The 18,327-nt window shown below is 41.6% G+C and overlaps 1 protein-coding gene across 2 annotated transcripts in view; it reads left to right on the forward strand.

The window, feature by feature from the left end:
- The window catches only part of MORC2 (MORC family CW-type zinc finger 2), a 38,786-nt gene that overhangs the window by 5,327 nt on the left and 15,132 nt on the right, over positions 1 to 18,327 (forward strand). For both annotated transcript variants that reach the window (XM_069497063.1, XM_069497064.1), the window contains exons 2-7: positions 2,757 to 2,810; positions 4,718 to 4,752; positions 9,983 to 10,051; positions 10,582 to 10,672; positions 13,932 to 14,040; positions 18,153 to 18,312. In XM_069497063.1, the coding sequence (XP_069353164.1) occupies positions 2,757 to 2,810; positions 4,718 to 4,752; positions 9,983 to 10,051; positions 10,582 to 10,672; positions 13,932 to 14,040; positions 18,153 to 18,312 (518 nt within the window). The remainder of the gene's footprint in view (positions 1 to 2,756; positions 2,811 to 4,717; positions 4,753 to 9,982; positions 10,052 to 10,581; positions 10,673 to 13,931; positions 14,041 to 18,152; positions 18,313 to 18,327) is intronic.

An 18,327-nucleotide genomic window follows, 5' to 3' on the forward strand; every position in this document is an offset into this window, starting at 1 on the left:
ACCCTGACTTTAGTATCTGGAAGATCCATCAATCAATTGGAGGTTTGGAGAAGATTCTGAATATTATCTCTGACCTTAGCAACGGTTGTCACAAAAGGCCCCTATTATGATGTGTACTGCCATCACAAAAGTACCCATTAACTACATTTTAAAGTTATCTGTTAGCTTATCTGAAATATAATATGCATATGTGGAACTGCATTGATACTGTGTGGAACAACGAAGACCATTTGGGATTTTTTTTTTAGATTATAAATGGACAAGACACATTTCTAAACATTGTGTAGAAAGCAATGAAAACTTAGCCCGAGGGGCTCTGTGCTTGCCCTTTTGAGATCTGCTTATTGGCTTCTTATGTCTCATTTTCATGTGAAACAATCAGAAATATGTATTGCTGAGAACCAGTTGCTATTTCTATTTTTGGTTTCCTTGTACAAGAAAAAAGCAAAAGGCATCAGAATTAGTTTTCCAGATTACTCAGATTCACTATTGTCACTACCAAAGACCAGAAACGTACTTATTCCGAAGTTAGTGCATTCTGATGCAAGTTATCGTCTCATTCTTACGGTTGTGCTCTTGTTTTTCCCCCCAGAAGCTGTATGTCTGATTTTCCTTGATTTACATTAAAGAACAAATTCATGTTGAAATGAAAAGTATTGCAATAAAATTAGTTATTTTATATTTCTATATAGCAATCCTCCAAGTTAAAAAAATTTTAGAGTATAGAAAAGTAATTCACTTTGTAAGTTTCTAAGTCACCTGTAAGTCAGGAAAATGACTGGTTGAAAGCTCGAGAACAAATATCAGATTTGCTTTTAACCTACGTTACCTTCAACAGGTCACCTTATTTTTCCAGTTTATTTCCTCGTTTCTTTAGTGGAGTAATTTACAGAATACATTTTTGTTTATTCAGTTGATAATTTGAAGAATTTAAAGTGATAATCCTAGAGACTTAAATATTTTTATTAATTAAAGATATGGCTATTTTATATAGGTTGTTTTCCTTCAGAAATTTGACTCTTCCTTGTAAAATAATTAATTGGATTTTAGCCAGAAGAATTTGAGTTCAGTTTCTAGGTGAATTGATGATAAAATTTCTTTTTGTTACAGTATATTTATTGGTTGTATATAAGTATGCTTTTGGATTAGCAACAGATACATTCACTGATCTTATGGGGAAAAGTTCTTCCTACAATTCCAAGAACTGGTAGTTTTATTTAATTCAAAATTTGCATTTGTAAAAATTTGATGAGTTACTTGAGTAAAAACCAGTGTTCCTGGACAGTTCAGTTGTGAGTATTTATTTTATAAACAAATCTTTTATAATTTGTTTAAAACAATATGGTAAGTGATCAGAGATCCTGGATGCTGGTTATTTAATATTGATATATTTCATTAAAATTTTTCAGTTTGGTTATTGGTTGAACTTTTTATGCAAAAAAGCAGGAATAAATTGGGTATTTTTGAAAAATTGATGGTAGTATATTGTGTGGGTTAATGATTTTGTATTTACTCTAAAGTCAAGCTGGTTGGGTGTGGTGGCTCACGCCTGTAATCCTAGCACTCTGGAAGGCTGACATGGGGAGATCACTTGAGGTCAGGAGTTTAAGACCAGCCTGAGCAAGAGAGACCCTGTTTCTACCAAAAATAGAAAAAGTTAGCTACAGGCTTGCACCTGTAGTCCCAGCTACTCAGGAGGCTGAGGCAAGAGGATTGCTTGAGCCCAGGAATTTGAAGTTGCAGAGAGCTATGATCATGCCACTGCATTCCAGCCTAGGCAACAGAATGAGATGAGACGCTGTCTCAAAAAAAAAAAAAAAAAAAAAGTCAAGCTTTTTTTTTTTTTTTTTTTTTTTTTTTTTTTATAGTTCTATGGGGACACATCTGACATTTATATCTAATGTGGACTATTATGGAAAATACAGAGTGTAAATTGAGCATGCTCAATGGATAACTTGTTAGCATTTTGCTTTCCTAATACCTGTGCGTGATCTATCAGTGAAAAAAGGAAACTCAAACACTGTTGTGCAATTTATAAGCAAAAATAGTGCATTCAAAAGAGAGAGAGTAAGGAGAGAATAACCCATTTCTTGACTTTCTCACATTTTGCCTAAAAACAAATTTCCTCTACATTAAAGAGAGGACTCCAAGACTCTCTTGAACAATTCCTTCTGGGAGGACAAGAGCTTGGTGTGATTTCCTAGGGCCTGTGTTAAAGTTAACCCCTTTGAGGAGGGAAGTCAGTGATGGTCATCTCCTCTGGGAGACTGCCCAAAATTTGGGTTGGGTAAATACACAGTTACCATGTTATTCAAAACTTGATAAAGATGGTATTTATTTATGAGATGTATCCTACAATTATTCTTCCAAGGTGTGCAGAAATTGACCACTGGTTAAGGCAATGAAAAATAAAATACAGGCATTTTTATAGGCAGAATATGAATTGTGAAAAACTGGTTTTAACAGTCAGTATATATAGGAATCTTAATGCTTCAGGATGGGCTTTGCAACTCAAAATAGGAAGAATAAACATTTCTGAATAGATGGAAAGACTTGGTAAAGATTAACACTTGAGGGGAATTAGTGAACTCTGGAAAGGCTAAAGATGTGGAGAAGTTTAAATTTCAGTAGTGGAAATCAACAATACAAACGGTGATTTTAGATTTTTTTCTAAAAACTTCTAAATTCTTTATGACTTTATTATGAGTCATATTTCAATTCATAATTCTTTTGCTGACTCTTATTTATCATTTCAGAACCACTCATGAATTCTTATTTGGTGCTCTTGCTGAACTGGTTGATAATGCAAGGTATGTTGTCTTCAGGCCATATTCTGTGCTTGGAGTGGAAACTTTTTTGGTAGTGGTGACTTGACCTTTGCTCTCTGAAGACTCAGGAGGAAGACATTTCTGTAGCAGCTGCAACTCCTCAGAGGCCTCTTACTGAAAAAGTATTTTTGATAGCACATTAGTTGATACTTCCACTTTGTTACTTGTTTAACTGAAATTCATTCATTGTTCTTTGTGTTCTAGCCTAAAAATAGTGAATTTATCACCTCCAAAACCACTTCCCTTGTGTATTAGAGTAAGATAATTGCAGGGAATTAAGACAGAAACTTAGGAATCAAATTAATGGGACAGATAAGCTCTGATTTAACTTGTGGTACCAGGATAGTATACCGTTTAATATCTTTAAAACTATGCCAGAGTTCTGTGTCTTCCCAAAATGTTTATTTTATTGTCAGATGACACCAAATGATCAAAATGTCTTCCATTTTAAAAATTTGTTTGTTTTTTACAATACATCAATGTATTCAAGTAAGTGTCTTCCATTGTCAGCAGCTGTTTTTGGAAGAAATCACTTGTCAGCACGGTCTTATACTGAGTTCTTAGTGATGGAAACATATAAATGTTACTGTGTAAGACTGAATTGAAGTTTGAGTTGATTCCAAGACAAAGATCCAAGTCCAAATCAAGATTGTTTATAATTATATTATGGAAATATTGTCCCAGTCTTATTCCTGAATGCAAACATAAAATTCAGACCCATCATTTATTGACCAGGTGTTGATGACTAATGAAGGAAGAAGAGGGTGGGAGTTGACATAGAAGTTCTTCTAACCAGATCCTCGGTTAATGAGCTTGTTGATAATTTCTTATATTTACTCATCTCTATACAATAAACCTATTCTGTTATTACATTTGTTGTTATTATTAACTGGACTGCCCATGGGAGTATGCTTGTTGAGTTGTTTAACCAGAAAACTCCCATTTTATTTCAATCCTGGTTGCCTCATATTCAGTTAAAATATATTGTAGCTTAATGGGAACTGTGTGAATTTGCCACTTGTTAACTTAGACCAGGTGTGTGGTGGAAGGCTGCTTTTTTGTGTATCATACAGTGAACTAGAGATTCCTGGGAGTATGTGTTCCTCCTCAGGCATACATTTTGCCAATCTCTCATGTTTGAAAGTGTTTTTGTATCTTTCAGAATAGGTACATGTACAGCTGTGTGGATTTTGAGAACTTTTTTGCATTTAAAGCCAATGAAACGGTTTCATTTTCCTTGCCTGCAGTTGGCAGAATTGGACTAAATTAATTCCAAGCCTTTATAGAAATCTTCATTGATGACTGAATCTCTGTGATTTCAGCCAATGGCTGGAGTCTAATGGGGGACCCCAACTTCCTTTCAAGGTTAGGGAGGATAAGATTATGGGCTTAGGAGCCAGTCTGCTGACTACAGGGTAAATACCACAAGACTTGGTTTTTCACAGGTTTTGTGGCAGATTATTATTTTCCTTTTTTTTTTTAAATCTTGGTGTGAAGGAAAAAATGGACAAGTTACTGGAACTTTTTTTTATGATTGCAGTCAAATGAGTGAGAAAAACAAATATTTGAGTCATTTCTTTGTGTGTAAAGGGAAATGTTTATGCTTATCCTGTAGATATTTTCACCATGAAATCAGCATTAAAAAAAATATCCAGGTCCTAAGTGTCATATGACTATCTTAATTTGGGGCTTCAGAAATGTTTTACAGATATATAAGGAAAATTGTGTTGCCAAGTGTAAAAGTACAGCTTTAATGTATGTAGAATTTCTGTATAGTTTCCTGAAAACAGACTCAATACTATGCATTTCACTCAAAATAATATGCATTTAGATAGTTGATATTTCATGTTCTCATTTGGATCTTGATTTTTTTTCTTTTAATTTTGCAGAGATGCTGATGCCACCAGAATAGATATTTATGCAGGTAACTCAGACTTTAGTCCTTTCTTTTGATGCCTAGTTCATCTTAATATTTTTATTACTGTGTCTAAGAAAAAATGAGTGGTTTCTGGAGCCTGGGGAGATAGCACTATTACTCTAGGTCATAGGTAGAAACAGGGCGGCCCTAGTTAGGTATGGTTAGCCCTGGTCAGGCATAGAAACCAAGTATATTGGTCTCGAGAAACTAACATGGGATATCCAAATAGCCACAGGAGATTTATGAGAGTGATAGAGTAAAGTAGTAGGGAGTCAAATGACCAAGTACTCATCATTTTACTGGTTGGAGTTAGCAGGTGAACCAGGTTTGTGGTACCTACAGCCCAAGAGAGCTTGTTTGAGGCCATATTTCTCCCTCTGCACCCTTGGTGATTACCGGTCCCAACTTGGAGAGTTGCTGGTGTCAGTTGGAGAAAACAGCTGGTAACTGGTCGGCTCAGGTTTACAGAGATGTTCTCAGACAGAGATGTCAGATGGGAAGGAAAGATGCTGGCTTGGAATTTAAACCTATCAACAGTAATCATTATTGGCCTTTTATTTATTTTTTTAATAGTTTACTTTCTGCCTTGTATTAGCACCTTTTTTTGTCATCTGAATACCAAAAATTTGGAAGACACCTTTTAAATGCAATTTACCTAGTGTGCTATATTTTTCTGACTTTTCTGAAATCTGAAAGGTTTGAGGTAATATTTTGAGTAGAATGGACTAGCTTCTGAGAAGTCTGTGTGTTTATGTGGTAATATACAGTTATCAAATAACTCCTAGTCATGGACCTATTTGATAAAAGGGAAGAAGTACACAACTAAATAGTAATTCTCAGAACCTCCAATGTCATATAATTATGAAGAATCTCTGCCAGATATGATGAATTTCTCATGCCTCATATACTTTGGAGCAAAGAAAATCTTCAGAGCAGCTAAAAGTCAGCTATGCTGCTTCAATTCTGAAAGCCGTCTGTTCAGAAGGCTCTGCCAAAGTGATGAAAACAAGGCTCCTTTTATTTTTAGAAGAAAGTAACAGGAAAAAGGGTGCTCAGCAGAAGAATGTTAGATGATTACTGAACTGCCAGGCCAGATGGAGGCGCCTTTCCAAGCCACAGCATGCATCTTAAGTCTCAGTGTGCTTTTGTGGGGAGCGGTAACAGCTACCTCTGAAAGAAACTGTGGCTGTTTTAATCATTGTGCAGATGATAAAGCAGAGAATGGGCTTCTACTCCAAGTGATGTTGAAGGGACAAGTCATAATAGCCGAGTGTATTTGGAAGAAGTTTTTAAGAAAGGTCATTTCTGCTTTTTCCTATCACCTTTGGCAGTTTCATCAAGGAAATTTAGTTTTTAACACTAGAATGCAGCAGAGCACTTGGATTTCGATTCAAATGAAAAAGACCTAGTGCGCCTTTATTCTGTGCTCATTGCTACTTTTGTTGTGCTTTGGGAAAAGTCTAGAGAGGATGAGATGGGGTCTTCGCTTCAAGAACGTAATCTCTAATTGGAGAGACAATTAGCACACTGTAGATAATTAAAGAACAATAACTAGATCTTGAGGGAATAGTTAAGAGAGTTAAGGACTAAATTGTGTGATAGAAGCTCTAAGCACCATAGCATTTGGAAAAAGACTTCATGTACTCTAAGTACTTTGAGATTGGAAGTCTTGGCTGAGGCACCTTTAGCCTCACACTTTTCTACTTTAGAGCCTTATTAACACAGTCAACGGGAAGAATAAAAGCAGTGGAATCAGTAATAATTATCTTATAAAGTTATTGTTTTAGTACCTGAAAGGAAGGTACTGGACGTAGTACCTGGAGGAAGGCATTTTCTTTATCTCCAATTCTGAAACTAGATTGATATTGAACTTTGAAATATTCCTAAACATCAGATGTAGGTTGAAGTTGCCACAAAGTCACATTTTGAAGACTATATTTAAACCCAAGAAGGGTGAGAAAGAAGCCAGTTTCTCAAAGTGTAGGGGTATTTATTTACCTAGAGCATTCTGTTAGTTGGGGCTGGACCATAATATGCCTGTCAAAACTAGAATGTGTTTTTATTGACATTCTTGACTTCCTGCGATAGGTAGTGCTGCCTACTCAGAGATCCTTTTTGATGCCAGGGGAATGGCTAATAAATGGAAAATTAGAGCAAATGAAACTGAAAATAATGCTGCTCAAACAGATTGCAGAATATGCTGAGGAACTTGGATGTCATTTTTTTACAACAGCCTCTGCTAAGGACATCATTACTTTATCACCTCTGATATCACTTCTGACTTTTTACTTATGGCTCCATTGAGATCTCTTCTCCCGCTTCTTTCTTTTTTCTGTTCTCAGTGGGAGTTGGATGAGGGATGTCAGGCTTGGACAAGTCAGACTTGGCCATGTTGGGAGATGTGTACCTTTCAGATTGGTTCTAACACTCTTACATAGCTGTTACCAGGATCTGAAGCACAGCTGCAAAGAAAGCAGTTTGGCTTTGTCTTCCCTGTCTTGCTTCCAAGATGTGTGATGGGAGGGGGAACACATAACCTTCAGCTGCTTAGGCACTCCTCTGTCCAGAATTCCCACTCCTTCATGCCAGTTCTTTCCTTGGAGGCTTCAGATATCACTCAGTTCGTTGATTAAAGTAAATATCAGGTGTTAGGGATGAATCTGCGGTGCAATGTTTGGGGAGATAGTTTTGAGCAAGGAAGCCTTCTAGTTCTTGCTTTCTCTAGCTTTTCAAAGGGTGGTTCACCCACAGACAGTGTAGTATCACCTGGGAGCTTGTTAGAGATTTAAATTCTCAGGCCCCACCTCAGACCTACACAATCATACTATCCAGGGTGGAGGTCAGTATCTATCTGTATTTTCACAAGCTCTTTGGGTGATTCTTTATGCACAATACATTTGCTCTAGCTGACTTTTCTTGGCCTTCTTTGGGTTAAACCCTCCTGGTCCTTTATTTCCTACTTCATCTGCTGCAGAGAGTACCAGAGAGTAGAATCCATTAGACTGTAAGCTCCATGAAAACATGATCACATCTGCATTGTTCACTGCTCTTGTCCTCAGCAGAGATTCAGGCACACAGGAGGTGCTCAGTAAATATTAAAATAGTTATTGAATAAACAAGTGATTGGCATAGGCATTGTAACCAGGTAAAGACACCATACTGTGTCTGTTTACGAAGTTGAAGAAGTACTGCTGTATTGAGTCTTTCTTGGCCCTGTGGCAGTATTGCATGAGACCATGGATCTGGACGCTAGTAGCCATTTAAAGGCTGTTGGCCACTATGTGACCAGGAGAATCTTCCCAATGTAGGCCTTGTACCCTTGTAAACTACATGAAAAAGTTTTGAAATGAAGTCCTTGAGCCAAAGGGGGATCCCAGACCCACTGTTAAGTAATGATTGTGTGTTAAAACAGCCTGAGAGTTCTGTGGTAACACAAGGGCTAGAAAGTAACTTTGTAGGTAGTGTTCAAAGAATGCCAGTAATCCTTGGGGACTTTTCAGATATACTTGGCTTGAATCAGTTTCTAGATCGCAAAGCAGATTCTTCATAAAAATCTTATGGCTGTAATGTACAATAAATGGCTCTTGGCTAGATTTAGAACACTTGAGTTTACCATGCTATATACCTGGCCCAGTTTGAGTCTCCTTCACTTCCTCCAAATGGAAATATTGAAGCCTTTTTGCACTTTTCTTGTACTTGTTCTTGCATGCTGTATCTCATTTGGATTCCCCAGACTCTGATAAAAGGCACTACCACAAAGAGAAATTTTCTAGCTACCAGGAAGAAATTTTCTATCTTCCAAAAACTTTCTTGAAATTTTAAGAAGTGTTTGTAATTAATGTTCAGTTTCCTGAACACTGAGTGATGCTTGAAAATCTCTATGGTTTATGGCTCTGCTGAAATAGCATTTTAAATTACATTAACTGGTCTATTTAACAGAGGACAGTTATGACTCACTTGAATTTTTAGCCTGAAGGGAGGACAAAGAACATTTTAAACTGAGATTTGTCAGCTTAGATAGTTGTAGAAAGTTAGTGAACTGCCACTTGGGGGAGATTTAGAAAATCCTCAGTTAGGGATCAGGCTCTAAAGCAGCCTTGGGCTTGTCCCTATAGTACTTTACACAGATCTCCTTTGTCTTAGAAGTTCTACCTTTATTCCTTGCCAAGCAGCATCTATACTGGGAGGTTGATGTTCCTTCCTTGGCTTGTGTGGGTCCCCTGCCTACACCTGTGCCTTACATCTTTCTCTGCACTTCCCTAATTCCAAGGCTAATTCCTCCTTTGGTCACCTAGTCCTCCTCGGGACAAATGGCACCTTGGAGACTAGTATAGCCCCCTTCCCTATTTGGGAATTGCTTCTCCATTGTCTATGACATGCTTGGACCTGGACTACTTTGAGTTGCCTCTTGCTGCTGCAGAAGACAGCTGCTGAAAAAAGAGATTTTTCCATTCACTGGAATGGCAGCCACAGTCTGTTGTGTTCCTTTCCTGTTGTCCAGAAAGCTCTGCCAAGGCTGTTGTGTATCTTATTGTCAAAGGACTGTTCCTCCTCCTAGTCAGGCAGGTCCAGCTGACAACCAGGCATGTCTCACTGTTCTTGTGCCTTCTTGCTTCTGGGCTTGGGAGCCTTTTCAAAGACCCGTAACTAGCAGGGGATGTGATGATGTATACAAATACCCCAGAAATGGCAGTTAGCTTGGGAATGGTCATATACAGACGTAGTAATTCATGTTTAGATAGCAGCTGCCACCACTATGCGCATGCCATGTCTGGCTTGTTCAGTTTGTCCGAAGGCTACCCCAGACTTAACCCTGTTGAGTTTGAGCAGTGTTGATAAGGTGTACAGTGTGTAATAGGTGAAGTACTTTAGTGGCTTGGGGTTCATAGCATAGGGCTGAAGTGATAGTAATCCAGGTGGAGAGAGGCAGAAGGATGATGATGTATGTGAAACGTATTCATTGGTCTTGGAGGTGGTTAGGTGCCAGACCAGGTATTCCCTGCCCTCCTTATAGATTCTCTCAAACTCTGTCATGAACTAGAAAGCATTAGAGAACCTTTGATGGGAATTCACACCCTCAAGAACTCTGAAGTTTAATTCACACTAGCGTAGGAAGCTAGGTTTGACCTGACCTTTTTGGAGCAAGCTTCGTGTGGATCCACTTTCTGATAATACCCAGGTTGCCACCCTCTGGTGAATAACAGCCTACTAATAATGGCAGTTGCTTCTTTTACAGAAAGGCGGGAGGACCTTCGAGGAGGGTTTATGCTTTGCTTTTTGGATGATGGAGCAGGAATGGATTCGAGTAAGTGATGAGATGATTATGTTTCTTTGGGGGAGGATGTAACCATTTTTATAAAATACTGATTATGTGAACTTGCTTTTCTGTTGCCTCAATGTTGTAACTAGAAGATCCACCTGGGGAGTGAGAGACCTGTTGCAACATCTTGAGCTTAATTCCATTAATGTATTTGCTGGGTCTCGTCCTAACATGGGAAATAGGATCTGAATAGCAACCTGAAGTCAGTCAGATTACCTGTCTCTTGACATTGTATTTATCAGCTTGCATAACATCCCGGAGCCAGAACTACAGAGGCCTCCTCCAACCTTTTCACCATATTCTAGTAACAGAACACAGGTCACAGTGAGGGAGGTGTACTGATAGGCCAGGCAAAGCTTGCCTCCATTTGCCTCATGACTGTGAACTTCCTTGGAGAGAGATGTTCAGTAGGTACACAGCCCTGCTTGAATTTAATACGCTCAGGCCTTTGACTTTGAGGAAAGTCATGGGAAAGAAATGTAAACTTTTCACTTTCTTTGTGTCTGCCACTTCAGGTGATGCTGCCAGTGTGATCCAGTTTGGGAAGTCGGCCAAGCGAACACCTGAATCCACCCAGATTGGGCAGTACGGGAATGGGTTAAAATCGTAGGTATACTAGAAGCCTGTCGCAGGGCTCAAAACAAAATCAAGCAATGCTCCCCTCCTTGTCCCTCCATGACTGTAACTCTGGAAGAGGAGGAAAGTCAGAAAGCAGTGGTGCTTTGGGGGTCCCTTACCAACTGTTGTCCAGTCGAGTTTGCTCTACAGATTGAAAAGTATGAACGTCCAAAACCAATTAGAGCAGGAGAGGCTGTAGGTTTCTCTTGGCATTGTGCTCTAGGCATTGCCCCTTTCCTATTGAAAATTCTTATTTTTATCCTGTAATTGAGGATGTGAGTGGTACTCTTGTAGGGAGATGATGAGGGAGTCACCTCACAGTGCAGCAGTGTTTCGTAAGCACCTGCTGCACATCACCCTTTGTGCCAGGCACTGGGGATCCAGGGTAAGAGAGATGTGAGCCATCTGTCCCAGCTGACTCTGTCTCCATGCACATGTCCTACAAGGCCCTAAAGCAACAACCTACCTAATGCCTTCAAATCCCGTAGGAGTTCTTTACTTAGCCCTTGGTTCCCACTTGTTTAGTGTTTGGAATATGTTGTTCTGGTTTTGTGAAGCCCCAAGAGAAAGATTTCTATTTCTGAAATGCTCACTTCCAGCTGTACATACCTTTGGATGGAATAAGATTTAGTGGAATTGGAGTGTGTGCAAATGGAATTATGAGTCACATTTCCAGTCTTGCTGTGGAAAGATTTTGTTTGTGAGAGGGTGGTGGTTTGATCAGCATCAGTTGGGCCTCACGTGCAGTGTGCTTTGCGTGTGTGGAGAAGAGAGTGCTTCCAAAGAAATCAGGGACCGGATACCTGGACTTTGTGATTTGTCTCTCAGGGTGGAAACCAAATGGTAATAACGAGTACTTACTGTGTACCAGGCTCTGTGCTAACGTCTTTACATAGATGATCTTATCTAATCTTCTCTAGAGCCCTATGAGGTATCGGTACTATTCTCATCTTCAGGTGAAGAAATTGAGGTTTATGGGATAAAGTGACTTGTCCAAAGGTGTAAAGATGCCTACGTGTAGAGGTAGGATATGAACCAGGTCCTTCTGACTACAAAATGGAGCTGCTACCCATTTTACTACAGTCAGACAAGCTGAGGTTCAAATCTTCCCTCGGCCACTTAAGTACTTCTGAACCTCAGCTTCCTCCTCTGTAGAGTGAGATTATAATTGATACCAAGTGGGTTAAAGATTACATGCTATCATTGTTGTCAGAGCCTGGCTTCTAGCTTCTTATTTTATTTCTTTGATCTTTGCATGGCAGATTCCTGTCCTGATTCAGTGGGTCTGGGTGTGGCCTAGGAATCTGTTTTTTCACAGATGAGATGAATCACCTCTAATCAGATAAATCACCTGGGGTTATTTTGCTGATGATTTAAGTTAAGTTCCCAATAACCAAGGTCTCCTAGAGTCAGTGCAAACTCTGACTTACTATCTGGATTGTAGGTTGGCCGCCTCCTATCTGGTTCTATCGGTTTTGTGGCCTTAGGCAAACCATTTCACCTCTGTTCCTTAATTTAGAAAATGCAGTTCTAGTTGCTGACATTCTCCCTTACAGAGTGGGGTTTAGGAGCAAATGAAATGTTACTCTGAAAGTTCTTAGAAGACTGGGAAAGAAAGTGTGCAAAAGTTGAGAGTGTTGTCATTAGCATATTTTAGTAGAAGACTTTTGGGAAGGTCCCATTGAGATGGAGCCATCTAGTGTTCAGAGTTACTCTGAACCAATTTTGGAACCAATTCAGAAGTTAAAAAAAGAGTTCGGGGAGGTGATTTGTGGTGAGAGTAGGGCTGAGAAGCAGGAAAGCCAGCAGAGAAGGTGGTGTTTGGGGTGCTTGCTATTCGGGCTCTAATGTCAGGATGAAAGACAGAGGGAAAACAGAGGAACAAAGTGAGTTTTTGCCAAATTAGGGCAAGGGCAAGCTTTGACAGAAGGCGAGACAGTATGCCTCATTTTGCCACCCGTAAGCTTCAGGGAAGGAGGAAGACTGTGAAATTGTCAGAGGAAGGAGCATTGCCAGCATTTTGGGTACTGGGGGAGGAAAAACAGGACTTGGCAGCCCCCAGGGCATTTCTGGATAGTGTCCTGAGAGCTTCCTGAGTGTTTGGGGAAATGGGGCATGACATTCATTTGTGTGCTTGGCGTGCCAGTCTGATTTGTATTTGTACATAGAAAAGAGTAATGAAGCTTCCCTCCTCCATCATCTCCCTGGGGCGTTATGAAAACTAATGAGATAATAGCCATAAAGCCCCAGAAGCTGCTCAGAAGAAAGAAGCTAAACAGCCCCATTGTTCAGTGGGCAGTCCTCCCACTGGTGCTTCATGCTTCTGCCCTGCTCTGTGCTGCCTGGAAAGGCGTGTCCCTGCCTGCTTAGATGGTTTAATGTGGCCAAACAGAAGAAGGAAGCAGTTGATTCCATTCACAGTTTTGCCTTGTGGAAGTTAGCCTCAAGGCACAGTTTCCAGAAACTCGAGGCATCCAAAAGCAGGGACCTGCCTCTGTCATAATGAGCTTGAGATGATAAAACAACTCTGAGGCAAGAGATGGTTATAGTTATTGGACACGAGCTAATTACAGGCCTCCTTGAATACTGTGGTCAAGAATTATATTTTATTAGCCCCAGTATTTTGCTGAACCTTGGGTTCATACTATTTTTTTGAGGACTTGTGAGTGTAGGCGCTGGACTGTTTGTTTGATGGTGTTGCCATTTGATGAGTAGACAGGAGGGGCAGTTCGTGTCAGCGAAGGAAGGCCAGGATGGGAACTGGGTGTGGTCAGCATGGAAGATGATGTGTTGAAGGTACCAGCCACTGGAGAGAAGTCTGATAGTGGCACAGTCAGAGGGCACAGCAACTCTCATGTGGCTGGGATGAACCTAGAGCTCGAGGATAGCTGGGTTACTTGCTAACGTTGTTGGCAACAGGCTTGCAGTGAGACTAATGTGAGGCTGGTGGTTGGCAGTGAACATGCCCTAGGAGGGTGGTGAGAGAGCCCTGTATATGTGATCAAGAAGGTAGTAGCTAAAGACTAAGGAATTAACAGGGCAGTGGAAAAGCAGAGCAAGGAGTGTCAGAGGGGTAGAGAGGGAACAAGGACTATGGAACTCAGTGCAGAGTCCTGCCACCTAGGGAGGCCTTTTGGAGAGTCCTCCAAAGGCAGTTTCAATCACATCCAGAGAGTGGAGTTACTCTAATTTTTCAGATGAGCTTTGGAATCCCTGGGAGAATAATCTGTTTCTGCTTCCCTTTCAGGGGCTCAATGCGCATTGGGAAGGATTTTATCCTCTTCACCAAGAAGGAAGACACCATGACTTGCCTCTTCCTGTCTCGCACCTTTCATGAGGAAGAAGGCATTGATGAAGTAGGTCCCACTCCCGTGGTCTGAATCACCACTCCACATTTCCTGGTTCTGCCCAGGCTGTTTTCATAGGCTGTTTGCAATGCTGGGTTCTTTGGGGCTGCAGGCTTGGAGCACATGCCCCCTGTTATTAGCTCGTTGGATGAATTGGTTGAGGAGTTACGGCAGATACTTTAAGGTGAGAGGAAGCAAAACCTCAAAGCACTTTGGAGAACAGCTGTCCTGTTTCTATGAGACCATCAAGTGTCAGGACTTAAGAGTTGGATTTGCAGCTCCTTTAGATCTGCAGTTTGAATTCCATCTGGGGGGAAGGGGGGTGTTACCATGGAGAGTTGTTTTCTTGGGGAGTATTTTGGGCTTCCCGGTGTTTTTCCTGTATGATGGCGATTTTGTGGAACGTGCTATGAGTGCATTTTCCTTTTGGGGAAATGTGTTGCTCTAACTGCCTATGTCAGAAGCCATGAATCAGAGCCTGAGCAGGTTGTGAAGCCAGGTGAGCATATGGAAAATGTCAGCCCGAAAATGACAGCTAATGCTCTGGGTCTCACTTTGGGAGTGGCTGCTACCCAGCCCCAGGGGTCATTGCTATGCTGCAAGGAAGACTTAACGAATCCAGAATATTCTGACTTTAAAACATTTTGGTAGTTATCTAACCCTGTGAGCTAAACTTATGATCAGCTGATTCTCTTTGTGGCCTGGTGGCTCAGTATCTGCAGAGCTCTTTCTGGTGAAGTCTGTGCCCCCTTGTTGGGGGGATCAGGGAAGATCTGTGGTCTGCCCGGCCTCAGACCATGACCCTCCCTTCCCCTTTCACGTGTGAGACATGTAGGCCAGGGCTGGGCTAAGAGGTTCTGTAGAAAGAAATCTTTTTTCAGGCCGGGCGCGGTGGCTCACGCCTGTAATCCTAGCACTCTGGGAGGCCGAGGCGGGTGGATTGCTCAAGGTCAGGAGTTCGAGACCAGCCTGAGCGAGACCCCGTCTCTACTAAAAATAGAAAGACATTATATGGACACCTAAAAATCTATATAGAAAAAATTAGCCGGGCATAGTGGCGCATGCCTGTAGTCCCAGCTACTCGGGAGGCTGAGGCAGTAGGATCGCTTAAGCCCAGGAGTTTGAGGTTGCTGTGAGCTAAGCTGACGCCACGGCACTCACTCTAGCCTGGGCAACAAAGTGAGACTCTGTCTCAACAAAAAAAAAAAAAAAAAAAAAAAGAAATCTTTTTTCAGGAAATCCATGGTTATCACATAAGTAGATAGTTGAATTCAAACTTTCAATCTAACTCATTTCTGTCAGCTGCGATTAAATTTATACTGGCCCTTTTTAGATCTCATCCTAAATCATAGCAAATGATTGTAGTTCATGCTGGGAGTAGCAGGCTATCTTTTCCTTTCATCTTTACTTAGTAAGCTAGTGGGTTTGTTTGCCTCTGTCTTTTCAGTGTGGTATGTTAGTTCATTCAGCATATTTGGAGTGAGAGAAAAGTGCTGCAGCTGGAAAGAGCAGGCTTCCAGGAGAAGGTAGGACAGGAAAGTGGATCCTGGGCTGGAGTTTTCAGGAGTGTTTCCTAATGAAGGACTAAGGGTGGCGAGAGGAGGGTGTTCAAGTCAGGAGAAGCAGCCTGCTTAAGGTTCTGTGAGCTGTGGCAGGGGAGTTGGCAGTAGGGCCACCTGAAGAAAGGTGGTGGCTTCTGGATAGCCAGGAGGGCCAGGTTAAGCTTGATCTCAGGGCCTTGTTAAGTATGTGGGACTTTTTAAAGCAAGGGTGTGCCAGTATCAGATTTTCTTTTAAAAAGGTCTGTGTGGTCATTATGTGGTGATTGGATTGGAAAGGTTGGAGGTGAGTGTTGGAGTGGACCAGCTGAGAGGTCTGGGCTGTGTATAGCTTGGTGGGACTTGCTGTAGGGAGGTGAGAGGAATAGATGGAGTTGTCATCTCTTTAGGATGTAATACTCCTCAGGTTTGGTAAGTGGAGGGGGAAAAGGGGAAGGGAGTGGTCATGGATGACTCACAGGTTCTCCTGTGGATTGGGGTGGGGTGGCACTGTCTGGAGCTGGGAAAGAATGGAAGAGGGGCAGTGTGGAGGGGAAGAGTGTGAGTTTCTTCTGGACATGCAAAGTGAAGTCTAGGTCTGGAGTTCAGGGATGGTCTGGGCTCCAGCATTCTTGGTAGCAACTGAGGTCACCTAAAAGGAGAGAATAGAGTGAGAAGAGGACCTGGGACCTGGGGCATGCCATCACCTAAAGGGTAGGGAGAGGAGAAAGTGGCAAAGGAGATGGAGAGGTGGCCAGAAAGGCAGAAGGCAAACCGAGTGAGTGGTGTCATTGAAGCTAAAGAAGTGTTCCAGCAGGAGGGATGGGTGCCTGTGGGAGTGAACACCCACGGTTCACAGTGATGCCATTGTCACCTGGGAGTGCAGTGAAGAATGGAGGCGGAGAGGTAGTTCACAGAACACAAATGGAACTTGATTCCCCTGCTGGAGAGGGTAGGTTGAGATTTTTTCCTTACTTGGTGCTAGAAGGTCACTATTTTAGATCCTATTCTAGTGTGAGCTCAGCCAAGATTTCAAAATAAAATTACTTTCAGTTGAGGAGGAATGTGTCCAAACCAGCCCTAGGGTTGAATACTTTAGCACAAAGCTTCTTAGAAACCAGCAAAATGTCTCAGAACTCTTTAACAGTTTATCACCCTTACACTCAGGCAGGCCATCTAGTTTGAACCCCCGAGGTGCCTGGAGTGGTTTGCTCTACAGGGGGAATCCTTCAGTCAGCTCTGCAGGCTCGGCAAGGGCTGCTGGCTCAGGGAGTGGGAGGGGCACAGTGAAGCCTCTGGGGGAAGTGGCATCTGAGATTGGGTTTTTGAAGAAAGTAGGATTTTTAAAAAACATTACTTAGACATTATTAAAATTAAATACCACATATATGGAAGAGTGTATTAAAATATATGTACAGTTGAGAGGATAATTATAAAGCCAACCTCCATGTCGCCACCATCATAGACTGATGTTAGATGTTCTTTGTGTCCTTATTACCAACTATATTCCTCATTGTTCCCCTGAAGGAACCACCTTCAGGTAACTTGTGATGATCATTTCCTTCTTTTTCTCTATAGTTGGTCACCTGTGTATGCATCCTTAAATAATATTAATACTTTGGTTTTGCCTATTTATGGATTTTACAGAAATGAACTGGTACCATAGGGTTTTTTTGTATCTTGTTTCATGTAACATTGTGTTTGTGAGGTTCATCCATGTTGATGCTGGTAGCTGTTATTTTGTTCATTTTTATCACTGCATAGTATTCCATTATGCAGTTTAATTTAGCCACTCTAGAGTAGATATCTGGGTTACTTTTATACGTATTTACTGGTACATATGTAAAAAAGTTTATCCTGGGATATATGTGTAGGAGTGGAATTGCTGAGTTGTAGGTTATGTTATGTATATCTTCAGATTCACTAGATAATTGCAGATATATTTTCCCAAGTGGTAAGAGAATTTTTACCAAATTAAGAAAATGACTAAGGGCCGGGCGAGGTGGCTCACGCCTGTAATCCTAGCACTCTGGGAGGCCAAGGTGGGAGGATCGCTTGAGGTCAGGAGTTCTAGACCAGCCTGAGCAAGAGCGAGACCCTGTCTCTACTAAAAATAGGAAGGAATTATATGGACAGCTAAAACATATATATATAGAAAAATTAGCCGGGTGTGGTGGCGCATGCCTGTAGTCCCAGCTACTCAGGAGGCTGAGGCAGGAGGATTGCTTGAGCCCAGGAGTTTGAGGTTGCTGTGAGCTAGACTGACGCCAAGGCACTCTAGCCAGGGTGACAGAGTGAGACTCTGTCTCAAAAAAAAAAAAAAGAAAGAAAATGACTAAGGACATCCCAAATAGGGGACTTCCCATGCAGAGACCCCTAGCATGTCCTGAAGGAAATAGTGACAGACGGCTGAGTCTGGGGAAGGAACAGAAGCCACAGAGCCTCTGATGCCAGGCTGTGGAGCCTGGGCCTCACCTCTGGGGCAGTGTGGAGCCACGGTAGGAAGGGACAAGACAGAGGCATGTTTTGGGTGAAGGCTTTTCTGGGTCCTCCCTAAAGTGTCTGCTTGTGCTTACTGTAAAGGTGATAGTCCCATTGCCTACCTGGAATGCTCGGACCCGGGAACCTGTCACAGACAATGTGGAAAAGTTTGCCATTGAGACAGAACTCATCTATAAGTACTCTCCCTTTCGCAATGAGGAGGACGTGATGACCCAGTTCATGAAGATTCCTGGGGACAGTGGTAAGTAGAGCCTGC

This window comes from Eulemur rufifrons, chromosome 21 (genome assembly GCF_041146395.1).
Source record: "Eulemur rufifrons isolate Redbay chromosome 21, OSU_ERuf_1, whole genome shotgun sequence".
Lineage (NCBI taxonomy): Eukaryota > Metazoa > Chordata > Mammalia > Primates > Lemuridae > Eulemur > Eulemur rufifrons.